General features: G+C 39.2%; 2 protein-coding genes across 5 annotated transcripts in view; both read right to left on the bottom strand.

The window, feature by feature from the left end:
- disc1 (DISC1 scaffold protein) overlaps positions 1–13,177 on the bottom strand; it is a 49,736-nt gene extending 36,559 nt beyond the window's left edge. Inside the window, exons 1-7 of one of the 3 annotated variants that reach the window (XM_039621594.1) lie at positions 12,907–13,177; positions 12,565–12,700; positions 8,257–9,134; positions 6,479–6,548; positions 4,778–4,934; positions 4,102–4,198; positions 3,456–3,688 (exon numbers count right to left, since the gene is read on the bottom strand). In XM_039621594.1, coding sequence (XP_039477528.1) covers positions 3,456–3,688; positions 4,102–4,198; positions 4,778–4,934; positions 6,479–6,548; positions 8,257–9,134; positions 12,565–12,634 — 1,505 coding nt within the window. In that variant the 5' untranslated portion in view covers positions 12,635–12,700; positions 12,907–13,177. Of the gene's footprint in view, positions 1–3,455; positions 3,689–4,101; positions 4,199–4,777; positions 4,935–6,478; positions 6,549–8,256; positions 9,135–11,231; positions 11,361–12,564 lie in introns of those variants that run through there. The other 2 variants (XM_031737562.2, XM_039621593.1) reach the window with 2 other exon arrangements.
- Positions 13,178–15,986: 2,809 nt separating this feature from the next.
- Positions 15,987–26,225, bottom strand: tsnax (translin-associated factor X). Of its 2 annotated transcripts, none has more exons than XM_031737621.2 (6): positions 26,166–26,225; positions 22,961–23,047; positions 22,758–22,872; positions 21,349–21,479; positions 17,549–17,670; positions 15,987–16,626 (listed from the first exon to the last, which is right to left on the bottom strand). In XM_031737621.2, the coding sequence occupies exons 2-6, from the start codon at positions 22,998–23,000 to the stop codon at positions 16,249–16,251; spliced, it is 786 nt and encodes a 261-aa protein (XP_031593481.1). In that variant the 5' UTR covers positions 23,001–23,047; positions 26,166–26,225; the 3' UTR covers positions 15,987–16,248. The 2 variants fall into 2 exon arrangements, with proteins under 2 accessions (XP_031593481.1, XP_039477323.1); XM_039621389.1 differs by lacking the exon at positions 26,166–26,225 and adding an exon at positions 24,185–24,485.
- Between the last annotated feature and the right edge of the window lie 97 nt (positions 26,226–26,322).

The raw sequence follows: 26,322 nt of genomic DNA on the forward strand, positions 1-26,322 counted from the left end.
CAAAGTAGAATGTCCCTAAAGAAGCTTGGAGAACTATTCCTGAAGACTACTTAAAGGAATTACAAGAAAGTTTTCCAAAGAGCTCAGGCTGTGTTTAAGAATAAAGGTGTCCATACCATCACCACCAATTTTCAAGTTTATGTGGGTTAGCTCAAGACTTTCTTACTTCTCTTAGCTTCGTACTAAACATCTTGGCATACAGAAGATAAAAGACTTGCAGGTATCTCCATACAGAGTAAGTTCTTTGCACACTGTTCATCTTTGGTTGTAAAAAATACATATAAGTTGATACTGTGTGCAAACATGAGCATGAGAGACCTGCATTGTGAGGACATGAGCTTTAAATTTTGCATTTGAAATCAAATGCTGTAACCAGTGAAGCTTGAGTCTGCATCTGGGTGGCTTACTTTAGCGTAAGAAAGACAAACGCTGTGAGCGAGTGTGCCCCTTTTTGGAATAAACTACATCAAAATAAAGAGAAGATTGAACCTGAAAAACGTCTTCCATTATAAAATATGGCTCAATATTTGTGTTTTCTTTAACTGGCCTGTTGGATTCAACTCTAGCCCAATATTTCAGACAATAAGGGAAAACAGGACAACCCATTAAGGTCACACTATTAGGTGACAGATCTAAATCAATTACAAGATGGAGAAAAGGGAGCATAAAATCCATTATGCACAGTACAGTCACCTTGAGACAGTCCCAATTGTCTCACAAAAATCATTATGTCCACTCCATGTTATTCAAGCTGATGCTCAGAGCGAGTCAGAGTTAAATGTTGTCTCTGAACATCAGTCTTATAGCGCCGAGTGGATTTCTTTAATTCAGTATTCGTGTGGAAAAAAACTTGATACGAGACAGAAATATCCTGTGTTGTTTGGAAAAGGGGGACTGCAACACAATCATCACGGTGACCCGTGGCAAGCCACCCACAGATGTGCAGCTGAATATCCAATCTGAGGTCGCAATTTCAATCAGCAACGAGAATAAATGCGTTTCAGCCAGGGTGAGAATAAGCCAGATATCAAATTATGCCAGTGGTGGTGGGTCACACCGCCAAGAAGGCGATAAGTACAATTTACATGTCTTTCTAACGAGTGGCAAGACGGAGAGGCTTTCCACAGTGCTCCCTTGCAAGCTATTAACTTCAGAGGATATGATGCAAAGTAATCATTAGCATCTAAGAAAAAAGCCATTAAAATTCAAAGCAGGTTCAAGCAGGTGTGAGAGAAGAAGACTGAAGGCACATGGGATAAGAGGGGGGAAAAGTAGCTGTCCTCTCTGAATCTAAGAAACAAGTTACTCCTAAAGGGCTGCAAACTGCTTTACATTACATCCATTTGTCAGTGGCTTTTGTTTATAGAGACCTGAAATACATGAGCTGAACCTCTCCAGGAACAATAGGCATCCAGTGCTGCATGGGCAGACCTGTCGATCACCGAACAAAGTGAGCAATTTTGCCTGTAAGCTGATAAAAAGGGTAATGATTCATGTAAATGCAAGGCTAGGTGTCTTCTGTGCTGTTACTGGAGGTGTTGATTTGGTTGAAACGTGATGGTGTGATTTTGACAATTCTGCTGTAAGATTTATTCAAAGTGCCACTTTGTCTGAGGATGGATGAAGCTGGGAGGCGACGACTTAGAAACAGCAGATCGCCCCTGACACATCAACTTCAAAATGGGCTAATTAAATGCATGTAACATGAGGAAAGAAAAAAAAAAAACCCTATGGACAGACTGTTGCATGGTCACCGGCATTTGCAGCTCTACAGCAGCCCCACCTGGCCACTCCAGGTATTGCACAAATACAAATACTAACCACTGCATAAGAAGTGAGCACATCTGACAGACTTGTACTAAACAAATGCTTTATGCATAGTAACCACACCAAGATCTTGCACAAGGTTAAATTATCATTACTGTGGCTAATTTTGCCCAAATTAATTGATGTTTTGATATTTTTATCAAAGTAATATTAAATACAAATCTGGCTTTTATTGCACATTTTGAGTAGGATTAAATAAGGAGATGCATCTCCTGGAGTTTTGATGAAAAATGAAAGAGTACAAAACCTTTTGACTGCACTGGATAAATGTTACCTGTCTATTAAGCTGGTGTCAGGTACCAAAAATACTTCTTCTACATTTACAGTAAAGAATTATGTTTAAAACTCCAGTCCTCCTGCTGTCAGAGGAGGAAACCATCATAAAGTGGATAAACAAATGGCTGTCATGGAGGATGCTGTCATGGAGCTCAGTTTCAGGGCTTGTTTTCCTCATCCCTGACTTAGGCTGTGCCGATTCCTCTATTGTATATAAATGTGTATGTAGAAATACATCAAATTAACACAACAACACAAATTATGTTACCTTCAAACTAGTTGTGAGTAAAGGTTATGCATGTAAAGGCCCAATCAGCGGACACTTTTCACAGTTTAGGTGTTAGATCCGGCTCGACCAATCAAACTGAGAGTCCAACGACCGACAGGAGAAACTGTCATACCGACGTGCAAAATTCAAAAGGTGTGAAAATGTTTTCTCAATGCTCAAGACCTCAATTTCCATTTTTCACATACATTTGCACATTTTCTTAACTATTCTGCTTCCCAGCAGAAGCAGATCCTGGACAGCAAAACGCCTTTAATACCTCCAAAGATCTGCAGTGAAAGCTTTGATTCTCTCGTTTGAAGTTTTTCCCTAAATACAGATGAGGACAGAATTACTAGTGATGAAATGCTTTTGAGGAGATTACCAGTTCCAGAAACGTTGAATCATCCCCACATCATAACACTCCCACCACTGTGTTTCACTGTGGGGACGGTGCTGTTTGGGTTATACGCCTCTCCCTTCTCTCTGTGACCAAAGAGCTCTAGTTTCATCTCATCTCACCAAAGGATGCACTTCCAGTATGAATAATCTTTCTCTAGGTTATCCTTAGCACATTTCAGCATGGCAGCTGTTCTGGGCTCTTTAGACTCATCTCTGACTAGTTCTCGTTCCGGTCTTTCTCAGTGCTTTTTCAGAGGCAGAGAAGATGTATATACTGTGTGTACATTGGGGGATAACTCTCATTTTTAACTTGTTTTTTGCAAGCTTTGAGGAATACAGAGTTAAAGCATGTCATTGCGCATGACAGATTTGTGGTAGAGGCAAATAATTTTATCCTCATCTGTAAAATTTCTGTTCCTGGGAACAGCATATTTGATTCATTCATTACCTGCAGCTTTGTAAAGGAGGCTAAGGGAGGCTCTAAATTTGAAATTATTTCATGCAATCACTCGGATAAGATGAAAGCATTATTATTAAATATGCTCAAAAAGACACAACTGCTTAGTTCTCTATTTTTCCACTTGCACTTTTTCCACTTCCTTTTTTTCTGGCTCATGCAAACACAGCCTTTCATGTCACAAAAGTGACATTTAAGCAAGCACATCATCACATATATGGCGCTGACCTGAGCATGGAGGGAGGACGAGAGACTGAGATTTGTGTGCGATTTTCAGAAGCGACGAGGTCCTGGAGGGTTCGGCTCATGTCGCGAAGCTGAGCCGTGCTGCAGCTCCTCAGCACGGAGCCCTCCAGCTCCTCAGCCTCCACCTGCTGCTCTTCCTGCTGGATCTGCTGCTCCAGACACCGGCTACGGTCCTTCAGCTCCACCAGTCTCTGCTGCAGCTCTGCGATCTCCTCCTGCAGAGGTGGAGCAATGTTCATTTTATTCATTTTACATGTATGTTAGAAATAACATAGTTTCTATGAAGGTAATCAGTAACAGTGAAGTAGTACTTCAGTTTTTCAAGCCAGCAGATTAAATGAAAAATTCAAATACCTAATCTGAAACAGAAAGAAACTTGACTGGTGAGTTATTAGCTTTTATCAGAATTGTTAATCAATAGTTTGTTTGATATTAAAGTAGCAGCGAGATTAGCTAATCTTGTTCACACTCATCCACTGTCAGTGTAAATACTGCTGACAGCTATGCATATTTTACAAACTTCATTCACCTTTGTGAGCAAGGAAAGAAGCTGTTTTATTAAATTCTCAGAGGAGCCTAACTCAGACCAGCCTGACGTACAAAGCGGAACGACGTGAGCCGAATTTACCTCGACAAGCCGTCTCTCTCGTATCAGACGTTCTCTTCGTTGCAGTGGACCCTGTGATGAGCCGGATTGCTCCCCTGCAACAGGCTCTGCACACTCTCTGCCACAAAATGACACCATTTTCAACAGCTTTGATTAACATTTTCAGGAGGTTAATCCACATGTAATGTTGTTTTCAATCTCTGTAAGAGAAAGCTAAAGAGAGCTGAAGATGGGTAACATACATTATGGTTGTGTGTAATCACTTTTTCCCACTGATTCTCATCAAATAACTCTGTGACAGTGGAAAATCTACTGTTTATCTGAGGTGACCTAAAATCCTTTTGCTTATATTTGTTCGGGATACTCTCTGAAGAGGCCCCACCTGATTTCCTTCCTGTCGCGAGAGCTATTTTGGAGAGCTCTCCCTCTTTGATCTGTGCTACAATATTGCAACAAAAGAGAGTGAGTGAGCTTATGAACTCAAATAAACCCCATTATATCCTGAACAAAGGGAGTTTATTGCAATAAAAGTAGATCTGTTTTTTAAGTGACACACAATATAAAATGAGGTCCTAAACAAAACAGGAAAAGTAATTTTCAGTGTAACCACATTTCATATTATATTCCACTTATATACTGTATGCAGTTAAAGTTTTAAATATAGTGTTTCAGTTAACATGATCAAACCAGCACTGACCTGTGCTGACTGCAGTCTGCCCTCTGGAGGGCGCTGTCCACCGCCTGTCTGAGCCTCTCCAGGAACAACGCCACACTGGGCTGTTGGGAGGGTAAACCCAGCTTCAGAGTGCTTCGTTCTCGAGACAGCTCCTCTAACTTTTTCCCAAAGCGCTCAGCTGTGAACACACATACACACATGCTCAATAACATGCAGAAAACATCAGCTAGAGGAGTCCAGTTATCAGCAAGTGGTGTTGTGTTCTAGCCCTTTACTAGAAGTCATTTAAAGGGGGCACATTTCTGACAACAGTTCTGAACTTGCTGCATTAATGAATCCTGAATAAAAATCTGCATTTCTTGGTTCTTTAAACACATATGACCCTAAAACTAGAATTATCCCAGTCTGGCGGGTTCATAGCTAAATTAAAATGGCCTGTATTTGTATAGCGCTTTACTTAGTCCCTAAGGACCCCAAAGCGCTTTACACTACATTCAGTCATCCACCCATTCACACACACATTCGCACACTGGTAATGGCAAGCTACATTGTAGCCACAGCTGCCCTGGGGCGCACTGACAGAGGCGAGGCACAACATACACAGACAGAATTTACAGAACCCATCTCATCAGCTATTTAATCCAACACTGTGTAAGTGGAAAAACAGCAAACTAAACGTATAAGTCAGAGAATGAATAGACGAGGAGAACACCAGCCAAGGCAAACAACACTGACCCAAATAATAAGCACGTTCGAACAGATCTACAGGATTCAGAAACATGTGTATTTAAACCTTTTTTTAAGCTTCTCCCTTATTCACAGGGGTCACCACATGCAGATAGACACACATGGTTTTAATATGGTGGGTTTTTAGGCTGGATGCCTTTCTTGACAAAACCCTCCCAGGGATTTCTGTCTCCTGGTATCAAACCAGGGATCTTCTATGTGTAATGCAAATGTGTTAACCACAGAAGCAGATGTATCTTATGTATTTGTTCTATCACAAAATAAAAGAAATGGGTTAAAATGCAGTTTTTGGTTTGATTGTTTATATTTTTTTGCAATATCTAGGTCAGGTACAAGTACAAATGATATTTGTTAGGTTTGAGGCTTTGTTGTTTCGTTGCAATAATCACGTGGAACCCCTTCCTGTAAACTTTTCTGTAAAACCTTCCCTTATTTCACTGTAAATACCCTTTATTTTCATTTGGGTCGACAGAATAACTGTGCTACTTTCTGTTTTAAACCACATAAATTGAAGATTTTCTAGTTACTACCATTACAGGATAAAAAAAAAAGGTAAGTCAACCATGTAAAGTTTTCGGAGGTATGTACGAAACAGTCAGCGCTAAAAAGCTCTGTGCCTCATCTCTCACATGTTCTTTCAAACAGGTCATGTCAGTATGGTGAACAGCAAATTAGCAAGAAATTTAATAAAGAGGCAAACATCAAAGTGATAAATGATGTCATCCAAACATGTGAGTGAGAGCTCACTCATGAGTTAGGACAACACGTGTTAAGCTCCTGTGGCTTTCTGGTCACGGAGTCAGAATATTTTCACTTTGAACAGTGCTCTTTTCTATAACTTTAAGTTATTATGTTTAGTAATATAAAACTTTAACTTCTTAAAAACAAATAGTAAAAAGATAAAGAGAATCTTATCAAATCATTCATAAAGACTTTATCTTGTCAACCTTAACTGAAATGGCTAAACTGGTTTACCTGCGTCATAATCGTCGTCCAGAATTGCTTTCTGCTGGAGCCTCTGCAGCTTCAACATCATGGATTCAATCTGAGAGACAGCAAACAGAAGACAGAACAGGTTACACAACAGTAACTCCAGAGTTCATCGCCTTTTAAACAGTCAATACATGCAAAAAAAAAAGGTGGGTGCAATGACTGTCAGGTCAAAGTGATACTGGGTCAGCAAGCTGAGGAAAGGGCGTTAACAATAACTTGACTACAGTACTTCAGCGTTTTACTTTGACTTTAATTTTTTTTGATGAGGACCTGAAAGATTCGATGAGATGTAAAACACTAAAGCAAATACTGAAAAATGTTTCAAATCTGTTTTTATCATTTTTATCACTTTCAAGCTTAGAATGTAAGATAGGGAAATATTGTTTGCTTTTTTGTAAAATACTCACAATGCAATTATTTCTAATTTCTTGCAAAATGCATAAATTATGCACTAATTAAAAGTACTTAGGTAGTACTTAATATTAATTACAGAATAATTTATCTTCTTTTCTGTAAAATACCTACAGTTATTCCCTTTTACTCCCTTATTCTAGTGTACCTATCTTTAAGTATTTCCTTGTAAATTTAATGACTTTGTATTTTTCAAATAAACTATATTTAAATTTCATTTAATTACAAGGGAATTATGTCCGTGCAGTATTACAAAGTGTTAACCAAAAATTTTGTTAAGTAGGTGAGTTGAATGCTTAGACATGGAGCAGTAGATTTATGCTGGATAACTAACAAGCATTAACATTATTTCATTAGTTTTCTCTTTCAGAAAAATCTAAACCTACTCGCTTTTGCCTTTCTTAATAAAACAAGAAAGCATCAATATAGCATCACTCTGATGAGTCTGTAAGTACAATGTTCTGCAGAAAAAGCTAGCTGGTTAGCTTGAACGTCTAAAACAAGTGTAAACAAAAAGACACATACTTAACCAGGTCTTAAAGCGCAACTTAGTTCTGATACTTAGTATAGATTAAACAGATGATTAGTGAGTTTCACAGTTACTCAACTAACTCAAAACAACGCTAACTCTTTCCCTTTTTTTTGCTAAGCTAAGTAGCTGCTAGCTGTAGTTTCATATCTACCAACAAGGTATGAGCTGGAACTAGTAAGGAAAGCAAATACAGGTTTCCTGATTTAATATAGTATTCATCTCTATGTAGTTTAGTCTCATCTTGACTGTAGACCATGGTGTCAAACCTAAGGCCCGGCAAAAACTCCAATCTGGCCCACTGGAAGAATTTGGAAAATGTCAAGGACTGAATAGATTTTGAACTTTTCACTGTATTTTCCTAAGTTTTACAGCTTTTTCCACTGACAAAGACCACCCCCCATTGCAATCTATACTACACCAAATAGTCAGAAATAACAGAAAAACAATTAAATGACAGAGAAGTTCCTGTATTGACTATGTCCATCATAGAAAATTTCTACTATAGAAATAAAAGAACATTATTATAAATATAGGACAGTGAGGGGTACCAGAACTTTTTCTGTTATTTTACATATTTATCATATAGAACAGACATACTGTTGAAATTTCTTCTTATATTAAGATGTTGCTGGGAAAAATGTTTAGTTAAACTTTACACAGACAGAAAGTGGAGTTTCACTAGTTCGCCACACTTAAAATCAAAGTGGGCTGTATGTGGCCCACAGTGTTAAATGAGTTTGACATCACTGCTCTAGACCTTGTTGGGAGATTAATTTAAATGACTGATATGTGAATTTCATGAGTCTGTCATGCCCACCTTGGTGTGAGTGCGGTTGTTTTGGAGGCAGTCTTGCAGCACGCCCTCGTACTTCTTCAGCAGGTTGTCCCAGCCTTGCTCCAAGGCAGGTGTAGCGCTCTCGTAGCCTGAGGTGACAGAGGAGGCAGAGGTACTGTCCGAGTCCAGGGAGAGTGAGGAGGTGACCTCTATATCAACAGACTGGGCCTCACAGTCAGGCACGTGGGATCTTTCTACGTGGGCGGCAAACAGGCATTCTCGCCAAAACTTTCCTCCAGGTGGTGTTTGAGCAGGAGACGACTGCTTAGGGAAATTGTGCTCGACAGGTAAGGTTTCAGGTTTTGTCTGAGGCAGGTCAGATGCTTTTGTTGATGAACTTAGTTCTTGTTCTTGTGTGGGTGTGGCGGTTGTTTTCTGGCTGGAGGTAAGTGACTGTTGGATGAAACTGAAGCTGGAGTTAAAAGAGTCCTCTGGCTCTGAATGAGTGTCCAGGCTCGAACTTAACCTGAGTTCATTGTGGGGCAGTGAGGACTGGCCCAGATGGCTGGATGTACTCTTAGAATTGCAGTTCACAGGGGAAGGAGGGTGGGTAACAGAGCAGACAAAGCTCTGAGTCTTCCAGGAGCTACACGTGTGTTTATCAGGCTGTTGATGATTTATTAAAGACACACTCTCTGCAGCAGCTGGACTTGGCCTTTGAGCATTAGTTGCATCATCTATGTCAGCGTCACATCCTGATTTTCCATTGGTAATAAAAGTGGCTGTCCCAACATCCTCCTCGTCCTCCTCCTCTTCCTGAGTGGCGCTCTGCAGTCTGCACTGCTCTCCTCTCATGTACCCTGGTCTTCGGTGGAGCCTCTTACGGCTGGAGCTGCCAGCTGTCCCTGATGCTCTGCCACCTGTCGATGCAGAGATTAACCATTAAGCTTGACAACATGGCCATGAGGAAGATAACGCATGACCTCATAGAACTGGTAGGATTAACCATGTAATCATCAGCTACAGCAGGAAGATGTAATGCTACATGTGCTAATTACACAAGTACCCGAAGCAGCTGTGATCCAGCAAAATGACCTTGTTCTTTAAAGATAGTGCCTAACGGACTGAATAAAAAAAAGTTGGGCAGATGTGTGACATTTCCCAGGGTTCTGCTCCAGCTGTTGGGAAATACCAAAGCTGCACAGTCATTTATAAGTTAAGACATGCCTCTCTGTGGGATACCAGATGCATGAACAATATATTCTGAGGTTAGATTTGCATTTGTTTATTTTTGCAAATAGCAAAATTCTTCAGAGGGCAGGTTCTCAAAGCATAGCAGGGGGCTCACACCTGGATCTGGAGCCTATTTCACTGAAATATAGGGCAAAGGGCACACAGGCAATGTCTGATTCATGTTGGTCCACTAACAAACCGGCACTGATGATGCTGTTGTTTTTATAACCATTCAGCTTCTCTCTTTTTCTTAAAGCAATAAGGCTGATAGAGTTTAACTGAGATCTATTTCTGACGGGGTGCTAAAACCTGTGAGTCTTCCAGCCAAAGCAATGAACTGAAGGATGTGGAAAACACCTTTGTTTAAAACAATACTGATTAGCCTCGCTTTATCAAACCCACTTGGACTGCACTCACAGAAGAGGTGGCTTGTCTCAAAACTTTTCAGTTATTACAAAATCCATGTTTTTTGTAAAGGGGGCATAACCGAAATAGCTTGTGAAGCACAGACACTGCCAATCTTAGTAACAAGAACTGATACAAACATGCATGCAAACAGCGTTTGGTCTGAAAGTGGAGCGTAATGATAAAGACCAGATTGTGATGGGAGTCAGACACCTGCTGCAGGGCCACGTGATTAATACATATCATGTTTAGGATTCAGACGAGGAGGCGCGCTCAAATGCTGGGGATCAACAGCCCCTTTGTGTACAGCTGCGCTGCTCCTTCTTTCACTTCTGGCTCTTGCTGTCTCCTCCCACTCACGAACACTGAAGTCACACAGAGGCACACTGACAGTGCTGAAAACACTGGGATCAGTTGTACTATTGTCAGTGTAAAAGCCTGTTAAACGCTTTAACTACGATAAAAACAAATCCAAAAGTAGAAAATGCAAACAAACACATAAAAACAACATCTTACACAACTGTAAACCTCTACAAATAATGTGTTTTTTGCAGTGGGAGCACAATTATCAAGACAGGAATGTGGGGCATTGAACAAAGCATGACCGATGAGCAAACCACAGCCCACTTCCCAACACCCAGTAACCTCGACGATGCCACTCCTAAACTATCCCATGAGACTGTAAGAGACTCAAATAGAGACCAGTGATAGCAGTATTTCAAGTGAGAGTAACACAGGGATGCTCCCATTGTAGACACAGTGTTTTTCTGTTTGTGCGTGTGTGTGTGTGTGCCACTTAGAGCTTTCTGTCCACTGGGACCGAAGCTTGGGTTACACACAGGTCCATTAGAGGGTCCTTGCAGACGTGGCCACTGGTCCATAACTGATGTAAGAAACCCAACACTATCTGTAGGTTACAGCTACAACCGCACACTGTCTACCATCTGGTGTGGCTAGATGTTATACTAAGCCTTCTATCAAGAACTAAGCAGTCAAAAGAAGAGGGACGTTACCTCGCCATACTTCGATTACACAAAGAGAGCTCTTCCCGGTTTAAGGGGAAGGAAATGCCTCGGGGCCTATTGTTTTGTGTCTGCTGGCTTGTGTGTGTGTCAGAGGGGCATCTATTTTTTGGCTGAAGCCCCTCAGAGGTATTTTCTACTTCCTGTCGGGCTTTGAGCTAAAATAGTTTGCCAGGAATTCAGACAGAAAATACAAACAAGCAAGCAGTGACGTTCTGTGGTTCAACACCAAAGATAAAACAGTCCCTCTGCCACAATGACAGCATTCTCACTGTAGCATGTTATCAGTGCTGAAGAAACTGTGCAGAGAGCCTGAGAAAAAGAAGCATGTCAGCCAGAAGAGGCGAGATTATTTACCTTTGGAGATTAAAGAGGCCCTCCTCAGCACCCTTAGGTTAAACACTGCATCCAATTGGGCACTGAAAGTGCTTGAGCCAAAGACAGAGAGGAATGCAGGGGATCTCATAAAAACACAAACATTTGAGGAACAAGCTCAGCACCCTCTGACACACACACACACACACACACACACACACACACACACACACACACACACACACACACACACACACACACACACACACACACAAGCGGATCTGCATGTCAGCAACCTCCTGAGAAGCAGCACTGCTCGGCAGATGTGCGAAACCTCGCCACTTGTGACCAAACAGAGCGTCACAAAAAGGGGAAGTGAAAGTTAGCAGTGATATCTATTCATCTTACTAAAGAAATGACTACATAAGTGGATGAAAACCCAACAATACAGTATGCTCCAATGCCAAGTCCTATCTTTGGTCCTAAATCTTGGCCCTTATCTCTCCATTTTGCACAGTAGGTTAAAGGGTGGGGATATTCCAAGGATTGCGTCTCTGCTATGCTCTTGTCAGACTGTAATCACATGAGGATCAGTTGAGTCTGTGTTATAGAGATTCATTTACACACTGCACGTACTCTTTAATAGACATTTTGATATTTTTTGTAGATTAGATTCATTCAAAAATGTCACACAACAGAAACCAGAGACCAGGGAAAAATCTACTCACAGCAGAAGCTGTTTCGGAAGCACTTTGGGAAATAGATTTTTATCTAAGGTTTGCCACATCTAGCAGCCTTTTAACTGCAGCAGTTACCCTGTTGCATGTGGCGAGATCATAACAGTCTGATAAATGGGTCTAATGGAGGTCTGATTACCGGCATCCTGCATGAACAGACTTGGATCACATTTCTATTTATTAGTTAAGCCCATTTTATATGTGTAAAACATGTTAAAAGACCCAAATAGAGACAATATCTAGGAAAATTCTTCTCTACTTTGTCTAAAGAGGTGAGGAACATATTATTTAAGTATTTAATCATTTCCAACTCATCATCTATCATTACTCATCCAAGAGTGACTGGTAGGGAGACTTTAAACCTTTATGATCCAGGGAACTGTGAACTTTCATACACATTCCAGGCAATGCATTATTAAACAGGCTATGAGTCTTCACTGCGGCTGTTCTGCTTTTGTTTAATCATCTGATGATTATCCCTCCCTAAAAACTGCCGGCTTAGTACATCCTAATACTACTATTTTGTCCAATTTCGGTGTATTAAAGTTGTATGTAGTTCCTGGGGGGTATATATATCCTGTAAAAGACCAGTGTTAGTGTGAGAACATCAGCTGATAGTTAAAAATCTTGTGTTTTACCTTGAATGGCTTCGCGGCGGTGAAGCAGAGAGTTGCTGTGGCATTCCAGTCCCATCAGTCCAGCGAACATTTTTCCATTAAAAAAAGGCTGTTTGTGTTGAAAAGTCAAAGAAAGTCAGACCCCGGTGGCACAAGCCTGCATAGAGTTACATCGACCATGTTTTAGAAGAAGTGGAGCCAGGCAAAGGGACTGATCTCATTTCCGTTATGGAAAAGTGAACCCGGGCTGCTATATTTTCACTGCACACAGTGAGTGACGGGTGAAAACGGCTTCCCAGCGCGCTGTTTTGTCCCTGATGAAAATTTCTTGACACAAACATTTATGGTACATCAGATTCTTACATTTCTCCCCCTGTTGGAAAAAAGTGGGTCCCGCTGCGCCTGAACTGACGGTCTGGAGAAAGAAGATGGACTTCACGTCGTGCTGTTCCTTGTGGGAAAAGTATGGAAAACACAACCAGCGGTGGTGTGCAGTGGCAGAAGTACAGAGCCCAGGCAAATCTGTCTGTTAGTCGACACATCGATCAGTTGATCAGTAATCCGTTAGTCGCTGCGCCCTTGCGTCATGCGTCGCGTTGGAGCTCTTACGTGTTCAGGAATTTGACTCCAGACTCCTTCAGACCGCCTCATAACCACAGCGGGCACACTGTGGAAGTAGCAGCGGACACGGAACCGGATTAAACAACGCTGTTGTTTATCTTTATGTTTATATGTGCTGTATTTTAGTGTCACTGAAGATTGTGGAGGAAATTTATGGGGGGGAAAAACACCTCTCTACTATTAAGTCACAAATACTATTAAGTTCAAATTTATACACACAGGAAGCGTGTGATTCAGTCATTTAAATCACAGTATAGCAGGTCTGTACTCCCTTACACATCTTAATGTGTTTCTTTCTTTCGGCAGTGAGCACCAAACCCTAGACCTCACATAGCGCAGTCTTTTCATCCACCCCTTCACACACCACTCATCCCAGTTCTCCTTTCATTCAGCTCGCCTGGCTCATGAACAATACTCAGAGACAAAAAGCTCTGTTCTACAGACAGAATGCAGGACTTAGGCTACACACAGCTAGGGTAAGAGCAGGGATGAAACACGTCGCCTGGCATGCAGAGTGCCATCACCTGCTCTCTGTTAAAGATTAGAGGCCCTTAATGCATTTTTGACATCAGCGCACTGCCCCACAGGCTGGCTGGTTTCCAGGAGAAGCCCTTTGACTGACCTCTCAAGTTTTAGTTTTTGGCTTACCTCTGTGCCACTGCATCTAAAAGGACAGGGCACATTTGTGATGACTTGTTTTAAGACATAGGAAACACCATATTATGTGAAAAACCCAGAAAGAAGATGCTAAAATTACACACGGTGTCTATGAGGGAGCAGATGAAACGTATAAGAATGATGTAATCACATCTGTTCTATGTATGAGGGCATTTATGAAATAATTAAGCAGTCAGGAAAAGAGTGATTGCAAGGATAAAAGATGAATTAATCAAAGGATAAACACGTAGCTGTTGACTAATAGCACATTAGTTCCTGCTCTGTTAGGTTTAGCTTGCTCTTTCCCTTCATCAGCTATGCATTCAATGCATCCATCAAATGCATTTTTACAGTGCTGTAGCTGTGTTGCTGACTTTGACCAGCAGATGTCAGACTTCACACAGATATAATATATTAGTTTATCAACTACAATAAGTTAAGAAGCAACTTTTTTCTTTACATTTCCCAAAAGCGTGTGTACACGTTTTTACTTTTACATCAAACCTTTACACGTTTACATCCAACTTTGATTTCATACATAACCACAACCATATGCTGACTACGTGTTTCCTGATTTAGTCGTATTCACAAAATATTCATTTGATCCATCATATAAATAGATTTTATGTCACTGTATACACAAATATATAGTATCACATTTAAATAGTCTAATTGTGGATTTCACAGCATTCTTTTCTCCTAATAAAAAAGCCCATGCCAGTTTTTTGACTTTCTCCTTTATATGGAACCAGGAAGTTTTTAAGCATGACCACGAGAGTAGTCATTTGATCCCAGCCAAAGGTCTGAATCATTGTAAGTTTTATAGCACTTACTGACAAAGATGTTAAGAGTGGTTTCTGGTCTGCCATAGTCCACACAGTAGACTTACAGTAAATCTCTGGATTAGGGTTGTTTCAGGATTTATTTATTCATTTGTTTATTTATATAAATGGGGCGCTAAAGTCCGAACAACCACTTTGGATTAAAAAAATTAACTTAAAAAATTCAGTGCGTTACACTGATTATAATGTGCACAGGCCTCCTATGTAATAACTACATACAGTAGGAGACGTAGTTGCCTGTTGCACAAATTAGGAGGAGACGTAGTTACCCAGTAATAATATAATAGCTGGACTTAAGCACAAGATGGAACCACTGTGATATATTATAGTTATAGTTGTACAAAGTAAAGCAGTTAGGAATAGTAAGTAGCGGACTGAGGTTCATACAAATACCCATGCAGTCAAACATTCACTGCATGTAGTATTATTTATATTTAGATAGTTATATATTCACAGTGAAGCAGAGGACCTTTATTTCTACAGGAAAATGGGGAGTTAGGCCCCCTTATCATCGCCTGCTATAATTTCCGGTCCCACCCTTAACCCCCTCTTTAACCTCTGGCTGCTGATCATCTCCTTCGTAAACGGATGGCTTGGCTTTGGAGTGTAAAAGGAGGCCAAAACTTTATTTTCTCTGTACATGTATCTGTTTGCATACATAGTTCTGAAATTGCCCAGCAGATGGCAGACCTAAATTATTTGGACTCTCTCTATTACAGTCATAAAAAGGGACAAACTTATACCACATCAAAATGATCTAGTTCATATCAATACAAAATAGTTACTTAATTACAAATAGCCTAATTTTTTTTTACAAAACATAATTTGTCATAGTTTTGTTTTTTTCTAATATATGCGAGATCAAAATGTGATATGTATACAGACCTAAAGGTGACTAATGTGAATCATAAAATAACATTTCCTCTGAGGTGAAATCTGGCAATAAAATTGTTTTGGCCCTATCGTGAATAAAGGCATCTATTTTCAAAGACAGACTATGCTATCATTATTTTCTTAGCATGGAGGCTCATTTGTCACCGTACAATAACAAACACCATGAGGTGAAGCATGATATCAGCACTCTACCAGGAATATTCCTCCTCTCGTTCCAAATCTAGGACAAGGGGTTGTTTGTGAGTATGTGTGTGTGTGTCTGCTGGAGAATAGGGGTGTGCAATGTGCAAAGGTCACATGTTCCTCCTCCACACTGAATGCAGAGAGTGCAGACAGCCAATGGGTCTACCTTAGATTATCTGTGTGTGATAGAGAGAGGGAAGGGCAGAGTGAGAGAGAAAATGAACACATATTTTCAAAGCCGCTAAAGTCTCAGGGAGTATGGCATATTTGGCACAGAACCTTTATTCATGCAAAACAACTGAAGTCATCAGATCTTTATCGAACAAAAGAGAATCCATTGTCTATTGTAACACTGTTGTTATTGTAATAATAAAAAATGAACAAGCATTTCACAAAACACTAGAAACATCAGTGAAATCCCATTAAAAATGCACACAAACATCAAAGGGAGCCAAACTAAACCAGACAATGAGACCACAGAGAAGAGCATCGTTGAAGCAGTGCAGGATTAAACCACTCCTTCCTCGGGGTCGATGAGTGTGGTCCGACTGGAGAACACGTCTGCCAGCATGTGTCTGGGGATCTCTGAGCCACGGACGCGTAGGGTGTAGCACGCGTCTTCTACTTTGCCCAGGCTCTGCCGCAGCGTGTGCAGCTTCTTGGACACCTCGTACGGGCCCGTGTTCCCAATGTAGGAGAAACCGTCGTGGATCTGCCGCAGGAACTGGCTTAGCTGGAAGGGCGTGTCAATGTCGCCATTGCCGACGCTGCTGATGCACATCCGCATCAGCTCCCCTGTTAGGTCGGCCACCCCCAGCAGGTAGTCGGACGGCGTCACCTGAAAGGTCAGGACCTGAGCGTTCACTGGCATCGCTTCAGCTGAGCCCTGAGATGAAAACAGGACAGGAAAGAATACATTCTGAAAAGTTGGGCCTTTATATAAAATGTCAACAAAAACAGAATGCAATGACCTGCAAATCTCATAACCCCATATTACATTCATAGTAGAAGACAGAAAACTAAATGTTTAAGGCCGTGCATATTCCAGCAATACAATTACAGTTGTATTACAAGTGAAACAGTGTGGCTTCAATAGACGAGTAGAAGAGCCCTGCTCCTGCAGTGACCTTCCTGAAGTTGGAATCTTTCACCAGCTGAAAACATCTGGAACGTCATAAAATGAAAAATAACACAGAATAGACCCAGGACTATTGAGCAGCTAGAACTATATCAGACCAGAATGGGACACCATTCCTCTCCCTGAAGTTCAGCTGATCCCCTCAGTTCCCAGATGTTTATAAACAGCTGTTAAAAGAAAGTGGGATGCTACACACTGGTAATTGTGACATTAAGACATGCTGCTGGCACCAATTTCAAAATTATCTTATTTATTTCCTAAAACTGTGCATTTTCTGAATTTAAACATTTTATATGAAATGCCTTTAATGCAAATTAATGAGATTTAAGTAATTTTGTGTGGATCAACAGACACCCACCAACTGTAAAAAATAAACAGTCAATCTTGCTTTAGAAAAGGAAAAACAATCCAAAAATAAAACCACTCTGGCCACAGCCAAAAACATTAATGTTGAAGTTTCTATATTTGGAGTCTCCAATCTAACAGTGACCTTACAGTGGCTACATCCAAGTTTTATTTTTATGTACACTCTCTGAGCCAAACAGAGTTTGATACCAAGAAAGCGACAAAATATATTTTCCAGAATGTCACAGTTCTTTTAAGGACTTTTTGGGGCTTAAGAAAATACTTCACAAATTGTTAATGTTCAGTCAGTCCTCTGTGGATTTACCTTAGGATCTGCCTTCTCTGCGTTCATGAACACCAGCCTGGCGTTGATCTCTTCCAAGCTGATGAGGCTGCGATGGCGGATGTAGTGCAGGAAAGAGACGGCTTCCACGTATTCCTGAATCCCTGATGAATTAAAGTACATTAAAATGGATCTGAGTTCACCTGATTATTTCACTGTGCTGCTAAAACTAAATTTGACAGTGGCTGGGGCATTTTTTTGCAATTTACTAAAATGACCATGTATCAAATGAGCGTAGCAAGCAGAGCGTGCAGCATCAACATGAAATCTGCACAGTATAGATCACAGATGGAGATAATGATTCAAATAAAACCTGTTTCCTGTCTCTATCTTTTGATAGAACAACAGTGGCTGTTTTTTTTGGTGGGCTAAGATGACCCCTCATTTGTTTTCTGCCCCTGGGTAAACAACAATCCAATAATCACAGGACGGAAGACTTTGTGTCTGAAGTTTACTTTTGGAGCGGCAGTTGAACTTCAAAGAGCCTGCTATCTCTCCCTACTGACCGCAATGCGCTGCACGGAGCCAGCAAGAATACTTTATCTTCACTGTACTCTGAATAGCTTTCACCACTCTGATTATGATTTCAGTCCAGTCACACCAGCATGTACACAAAGTCAAAGGCAGTGGGACGACCGACTACACAACACTAACGTGCAGGGAAAACATGAAAACTGTAAATCGCAGCTACTTCATTATTTGGATTTGTAAAATAAATGCATAAAATCTATCGATGATCATCTATATTATGTCATCATGACTTCACTTTAACGTTTTGTTTATTATAAAAAATTATAGAAAAATCACTGATTTTTTTCTATTAGTTTCTTAGTAACTGACAACTCACAAATTCACCTGCTGAGACAACAGCAAAATCTGATACTCAGAACTTCAATTTGATAATTACCTAATAACTCTACGTACAAACATAGAAAAGCATTTGTGTCTTTAAAAAAAAGACTTATCAGAACCATATCGCAGCATTAATTCTCGAAGTTGTATGGGTTACATGGAAACATTATATCAACAATTTGCATTTGATTAACTGAACCGATCTGAACAAGCTGGAGCAGAAAAGTTAACAGTTAACCAAGTATTGCAAAAGCAACATAAACTAGCATATTAAGGAAAACGAGAAATAATTTGAAAAAATTAGATGAGATGAATTATCAATTCATTATCAAAAAAATCTTTTTTAAAGAAAAATAAATTCTTATCTAATCACTGTAACTGTTAACAGTTACAACAAAGTAGCCAGTGGTAAAAAAAAAAAAAACAAAAACAAAAAACAAACATTTTTATTCTTTGGCTCTTAACCCAGAGTGAGAGCTTAGGTATTTAGGCTGTTATATTATTGCTTGTATTTTTTGTAATTCCTTGAATGTGCTTGTTGACGTGTGTGTGTGTGTGTGTGTGTGTGTGTGTGTGTGTGTGTGTGTGTGTGTGTGTGTGTGTGTGTGTGTGTGTAGCATGTCCTACTTTAATTCTGTAACTCTTTGTTTCATGTTGGTCATCTTTGTTGTTTTTATGAATAAATTTGGATTGAAAACATTTTTTTCCTTTTTTTGCTAACAGTATAGTTAGCAGTGAAACATTGTTACTTAAAATTGTGCATTAACAGTTGAAGTGAAACTGAGTAGTTTGTAAGTGTAGTTGCAACTTTAAGTTGAGGATTAACTAGTAATAGTTACAAACAGATGGTAAACTGAAACTTGTTTACCTGGAGTACATAATTTTATAGTACTGTTAAAGAGTCTTTAGCCACTTCTCATTTCTTTAAATTGTTTTTCTCCAGGCTTTCTAAAGGTCTTTTTTCTTTTTTTTCTTTGCCCATTGGCTACTTTTTCACTTATATACATAACATAATTTTCTTTAGGGATTAATAAAGTATTCTGATTCTGATTTTCAGTCCAGTGCTTTGACCTGACCATTTTCAGAGGAATGTTTTTTGATTGTTAAGCCACTTAATGCTGACATATGAAATTTGAAAATAAATAAAAGCACCTAACTCAATTTTTCCATGCAAAATATAAAGAAATGAGGGGTGGCTAAAGGCTTTTGCAAAATACTGTATTTTATTTTATGCTTACGTTCTCCCAGTGTTTATTTGGCAATTGTTTTCGACTCTTTATACAAAAAAATGCTTACCAGCTAAACACTGCCAGTGGATCCACTTTCACAGAGGGAACACCACAGTCCAAGGCAGTTTAAATAAGGCTTTGAGGCAGGCAGGCAGAGCCCAGTTCCTGCACTTACTGTCAGGAGTTGTTTATGTCTATACTGAAGCAGAAGTTACCTTTGGTCAACGAGGCTTGCAGAAACCTTACAGAACATCGTGTCTAAACAGTGACTAAGAGCTACAAAAGTGGAAATTTGAGAGATTTTACTGGCATGGTGGTAGGAAAAGTTGAGAGGCGAGGGTGCGAATATAGCTTGGCAGGATCAGATCTTGAGTAATGCGCAAACAGTACCGTTGCGGTTTGGCGCACATTCATGTACTGAGAATACTGAGGATTTTTGAACTGAGCTAATGTTTGACCACAGAGCGGTTCACTGAATTGCAGGTGAGCCACGTGAAAAGTTCCACATGATAATGTATGTTTCCACTGACTCATAGCAGCTAGCAGGGTAAAAAAAAATAACAACAACAACAACAACAAAAAAGCTTACCCAAATGCCACGCTGCTCTGTTATCAGTGGCAATTATGGTCAGATTTAGCCCACAATATCTTTGATGGTCATTATATAAAAAAAACAGACCCATTACACATGCCTGGAGACTTCTCCTCCAGCCAAGATTATCTGGAGGGCCCGTGCATCGAGCCCAGCCTCAATCTAATAAAGACGATGAAAATGGGGAAAAAAATAAAAGGGCTAATTGGTGGGAACTGGCATTGGTCACGTCGCGAAGGATGCAGCAGTGATTCCTGTGTGACCGCAATCTAAAAATGACTTCCCCAGCTGCTAGATAACAGCTCCCACTGCCAGTCATGTTTTTCTCCTTCCCTGCAGACATTATGGCTACAGTAACAAAAAGTGGTGCTTATGCTAGTTTGAAAACAACGTTATCAGAAGGCGTGACCATCACATCCAGGCCTGCATCAAGGTCATGCTTTAACACTGTCACTGACTTTTATTGAAGATGAAAGAAAATCATTTAAGTACAAACCATAAAAAAGAAATTATTAATTACATCAACAGATAAAAAAATATATATTATAGTTTCATATCTCACCTTAACTCTAGATTTCTTTGTCTACTTCTTATTTTGGGTGATTGACACTATCGTCACTCTAAGGCAGTTGAGTGAACCAATCAGAAGTAAAGACTTTCTATCAGAGCTGCATTATACAACACAAGCTAGTTGTGCTAACTTTCTGTACTTAATGGGTTTGAATGACCTTTTAGGACCTTCCACCCTATTATTATATTAAACGTATATTTATTAGAACCCTTACTGTACTTCATGAAGATTAAAACAGCAAAATAATACTTACTGCTTAATAATAAGAAGGAGATTCAATGAATGTGAGCTATAATTTTTGCAAACACCTCTAGTGGAATTTACATCAGATATGACCTAAGTGAGTCACACACAAAGGGCCACGTGCCTTGTATCCCATGGGACCGTAATCTAATAAATCCACTTGGGTGTGGCAGGAGACTTTAAACAGCCCATTAACCATTTTAGAGTGAAAAAACACCACTTTCAAAGAATTCAGTTTCTTTCAGAATAAATATGTGCTTTATATATAAACGAAAAGAAGTAAATGACCACTCACCTGGTGTGAAGGCTCTGTGAAACTGATAAATATCCTCTCCTCTCAGCTCCTCAGCAATCTGCCCAATCTTCTGCCTGACTCCATCCAGCTTTATGTCTGCCTCGTTCAGGATATCCACTGCATCTGGTACACTTTACACACAGAAAAAAAATGTTAAAAGGTACAAAATACATATAACTACTTATTTTGTTTCAGACTTACTTTGTTGCATGACCACTAAAACTAATGCCAATGTATTTATTGTTTCTACTTATCACTTTTAAAGATCATTTGCCATTTTAAGATGATTTTCCCCCTGTGAGGCTCATTAAAGTCCTATTACATTTTTAGCTGATGCTGTTCTGAGATCTTCATTGACAATGAATTATATGTTTTGTCAAGATATTTTCATATTATTCCAAAGCATATATTCAAACATTACAACACTCCTAACACGATATCTGTACTGAATAGAGACAATGTAAATGATAGGTAGGTTATTTTCAAAGCTGCCGTTTACATCAATTACATAAAAAAGACACTCTGTAGTATCCAGACACCAACTAAAATCAGAAGCAGGCCCCATTGAAAAAAAATGATATACAGTTATGTCTGAAGGGTTTAGAACAATGAGAAAATCAATATGTGCGTTCAGCGTTAATTCAAGGGGATTAACCCAAATTTTGCATTAAATGTTAGTAACTACAGATACTTCTGTCCTGAGCCACCCCTCATTTCTTCATATTTTGCATTAAATGAGCCACACTTGTCATTTTTTTTAAACTGGTCTTGAGCAATAGTTTTCCAGGCTACTGAATGTTTCTCTTTTGACATTGGCTGCTGTGCATATCATTTACTGCGTGGCTCATCAGAAATGGCCACGGCGGAAGGGTGACTGTCAATAATCATCCACTTTAGTTGTCTTCTGTGGACTAGTTAGTATGTTTTGTCTTTAATAATGTATCAGATTGTTGATCTGGCTTTATCTTTGACAGGTTTATTTTGTTTTCTTTTTTAGCCTAATGATCCTTTTTTCTTGGTGTTTAAAATTAAAGTGAAAAACTATAAAATCCTAATTTCAACATGTTGAATGAACTTCAGATATCATGTCTGCTGTATTTATCATGAAATAATCTAGGAAGAGGCCTCACCTGAACTGCCTCAGTCAACAGTACAATTACTGGGCCTCTGAGAATGGGGGACTGTGGATAAAAGTGGCTGTAATTCCAACACAGTTAATGCAATATTTTTGTTAAACCCCTTGAATTTAAGCTGAAAGTCTGACCTTTAATCACATCTTGATCGTTTGTTTTAAAAATCCACTGTGCTGGTGCACAGAGGCAAAAGTACAAAAAAAGTACTCATCCCAAAGACTTATAGACTTAACAGTACTCATTTATGCAGTGAATATTGTTGTTAAGAACACCTACGTGGTCACTCTGTGCAGAAGAAATATGGTTCTCTTGCTTTCAATTGTGACGTCGCGACTAATCTTAACAAGACGCTCATATTTGTCATGTTTGGTGTCGAGCTCCTGTTGGAAACCTTGAAATACACAGAGAAATGTTTCAGTGCAGGCAATATAACATTGAAACCATTTGGGTGCAAAGTGCAGTGAGAATACTGCTGTTACCTTTGAAGGCAGCCATGACAGACGAGGGGTTGGTACTCATTTCGTGCTCCTGTGCTGCATCTGCATTTCTCCGTGAACACCCCTCACCTGATAGTAGAGATGATGTCATAGTCTTTAAATAATAACTGCCTCTGACTTTTTGGTAAATTGAAAAACCATACAATAAATCTAACTCCCAGAATTCCACAATGACAAATGAAATGCAGTAAAAAAAAATAAAATAAAATAATAGAGAACCCTCTTTAAAATGTGGTTGGAATATTCAAGTGACCCAAAATATAACCTGCAACAGCTGACATGATCTGTTGATATCTTAAGAAGAGAATGCCTAAATTCACCTTTTTACTTATAATTATTAAGCGCCTGCTTGGATTGATGGCCAGTAGGGATGAGAAAAAATATGGACACAGCATAATATCGTGAATTTGTATCGCTACAGGGACACCAAATATCAATATTTTATTAAATAAATTAAAATACTTAAGGAATACTAAAAATAAGACGGCTCATCTCGTGCACCACTTTGAAGAAACATCAAACACTGGACACACTTGGCTTGACAGTCACACAAATAAAATAGGACAGTAAATTTCTTGTATGTACAAAAAAAATGACAACAACAGTGGCTGCCTGGTGAGATTTTTCCCATTCAGCAGCCAATGGCAACTTGTAGTGACCAAATGGCTGCTCAGAGTTTGAGTGCGTGAGTGTACAGATTGCATGTAATTGCCAACTTGACCCCATTCAATCGGAGACTGATAGAAACATTTATGGCAGATTTTAGTGACAGTGTTGGCACGCATTATAATCTCGTTTTTGCAGCAAAAAAATATTGAAAGTGAGTTAACTTTATTTAAAATCATGCATACACTGCAGTTGAAAAAGACAAATGTGATACTTAGCGTAATGCAAAACGTTAAAAAAAAAATCACAATACTATTGTATCGTAGGTGACGTATTATGATGATATTCTCTTGTGGGGTTTCTCGTGATTCCCACTTCTAATGGCCAGACAAATAAAGCACTTGTATGTGCTTTAGACATTTTAATGGAACAGGATTAGCACTTTATTACTTCTGTTACTACCATGAAATGATTTCATTAACCTGACTTAGGCAGAGTAGGTAGGTTAAAACGCTATCACATGTTAGTCCTACTGTTATTTTAGCCTCGCTAGTTAATTACAAAACTCATGAAACTAGAAGGAAGAAATCTTGGACTTACCTTCTCGTTTATTCATAGCTTCGGTGTTGTAGTGCACAGTTTTTAGGGGTGTATTTTGACAGTTTTAACCACTAACGCCAGTGCCAGTCAAACGTAAAGGTTGAGCATTATTACAAACAAAAAACAAAATAGTTCCGCTTTACGCAGAAAAAATAATGTTCTCTGGACGATGGAAAACAAAATTAGTAGAGCCTACATATATTTTAACGCGAATAAAACGGTGTTTTCTTGGTTTTAATAACAGGCATTGGTGCGGACCTCAGTCCATCGCGGGGCTTTTGCGCTGTTTACACGCGTAGCAGGAAATTCAAAGAGATGCATCACGGGATACGTAGTTAAATGGCAGCATCAGGAGTTCGTTTTATTACAATGTTTTCCTTATTACTAATTTTTAAATAATTAAATAATTTTTAAATAATTAGAATCTGATTTTAGAAAGTAGCGAAAATTATATAACAATTGTATTTATAATAATAACATAATTTCTTAACAACAATACAAACATATAATAGCTACATTTATAATAATTACATAATAACTATTAGGTAAGTTCTTGAAGATGCCATGTATACTAATTAGATATTCCCATACCAAATTTAAAAAGAAAGGTGTGCCACACAGAACTTTCTCTTTCCAGTCAAAATTCAAACGTAGAAATTCTCCAGACTATCAACCTAAAATACACTGAAAAAAAGGCCATGTTGGATTTACTTGATTCAATAGTGGACATTGGTTGCACACAAATGTTTTGCTTTGGCAGAAACTTAAACAAATGAGTTAAATCAACACAACTTTTTCATATTCAATAAACATGTGCGTTTTGTGTTCATAAAAAACGATTGAAACATGTTTAGATGAAGTAAGTTGAGCTCTTGGAATATTTTAATCCTTCACAATTTTGTCATTTTATTTCAACACTATTCAATAACTTTTACCCCAATACTACTTGGTCACTTAAATACTACATGTTGTCTTCATATTACATAATGTTCAACAAAGTGTAGATCCTGGTTACCATAAAAATTGAATGGGTCTACAACAACTACCATCCTCCTATCTTTATCCTGGTTGCAGGGGGGCCGGGGCACAACCCTGAAGTGCTAGGTTACGAGGCAGGGTACACCCTGGACAGCTCACCAGTCTATCACATAGAAACAAACAACCATTTGCACTTACATTCACGGGTAATTTAGAATCACTAGTTAACCCTAACTCTAATAACTGCATGACTTTTAACTGTGGGTGGAAACCAGAATACTGAGAGAGAAACCACTGCAAACTAGCCAGAATGTGAATTTGAACCCAAGACCTTCTTACTGTGAAGCAACAGCACTAACCACCATGCCAACAATCTAGGAAATACAGGAAAGCTATGATTTCCTGTATTTGATGCAGAATTTTTGGGGTTTTTGTCCTTGACAGGTTAAACCACAATAAATAGCGATAGCATACACGTAGTGTGTGTGTAGTTGTCTGCCTCTTATAACTCCAGTGATTTCCCTGCAGTTTGAAATCTCGTGCGATCTTGTGAATTTCATGAGTTCAGCAACTAACCACTCTTACTAGATTGTATCATGTCATTTCAACAAGAACAAATTAAGTTGTTGAATTTCATATAGATCCTACATGATTTAATTACGTTCATAGAAACATGAAATTATTGTGTTCAAATTACAAAGCAGACTTATTTAATGTAACAACCATCCAATTTACTTTTTTCGGTATACCAAAAAAAGTAGAGGCAGCTGCTCGACTTGACTGAGATGGATGCCTTCCTGAAACCACGATCCAAAAAGTGCGAGACTGAAACCCGTGCACTGTCGCGGGATTTAACATTGCTATATTATTGACTTACTTCACTCGAACATGATATGAACAATTTAATCTACCCTGTCTGCATATCATGTAGTTTCTACACTATATAGTTACACTTAACTTTAAAGCATGAGGCAATTGTGTTAAATACACGCAAGATGCTTACGTAAATCCAAGAGGTGGCCAATCCCTTTTTTTCAGTGTAACAGGTATCTTAGATATTCCATCGAATATCTAAATCAGGGGTCCCCAATCCCAGTCCACGAGGGCCGGTGTCCCTGCAGGTTTTAGATGTGTCCTTGATCCATCACAGCTGATTTAAA

This window comes from Oreochromis aureus, linkage group 13, assembly GCF_013358895.1.
Source record: "Oreochromis aureus strain Israel breed Guangdong linkage group 13, ZZ_aureus, whole genome shotgun sequence".
NCBI lineage: Eukaryota > Metazoa > Chordata > Actinopteri > Cichliformes > Cichlidae > Oreochromis > Oreochromis aureus.

What these genes read in the sequence shown, in the direction of transcription:
- tsnax (XM_039621389.1), bottom strand. An exon ending in TGTCATGGCTGCCTTCAAAG is followed by an intron (nt 22,873 to 22,960) that starts GTAACAGCAGTA and finishes GTGTATTTCAAG; the next exon opens with GTTTCCAACAGGAGCTCGAC. An exon ending in TCACAGAGCCTTCACACCAG is followed by an intron (nt 17,671 to 21,348) that starts GTGAGTGGTCAT and finishes TTAATTCATCAG; the next exon opens with GGATTCAGGAATACGTGGAA.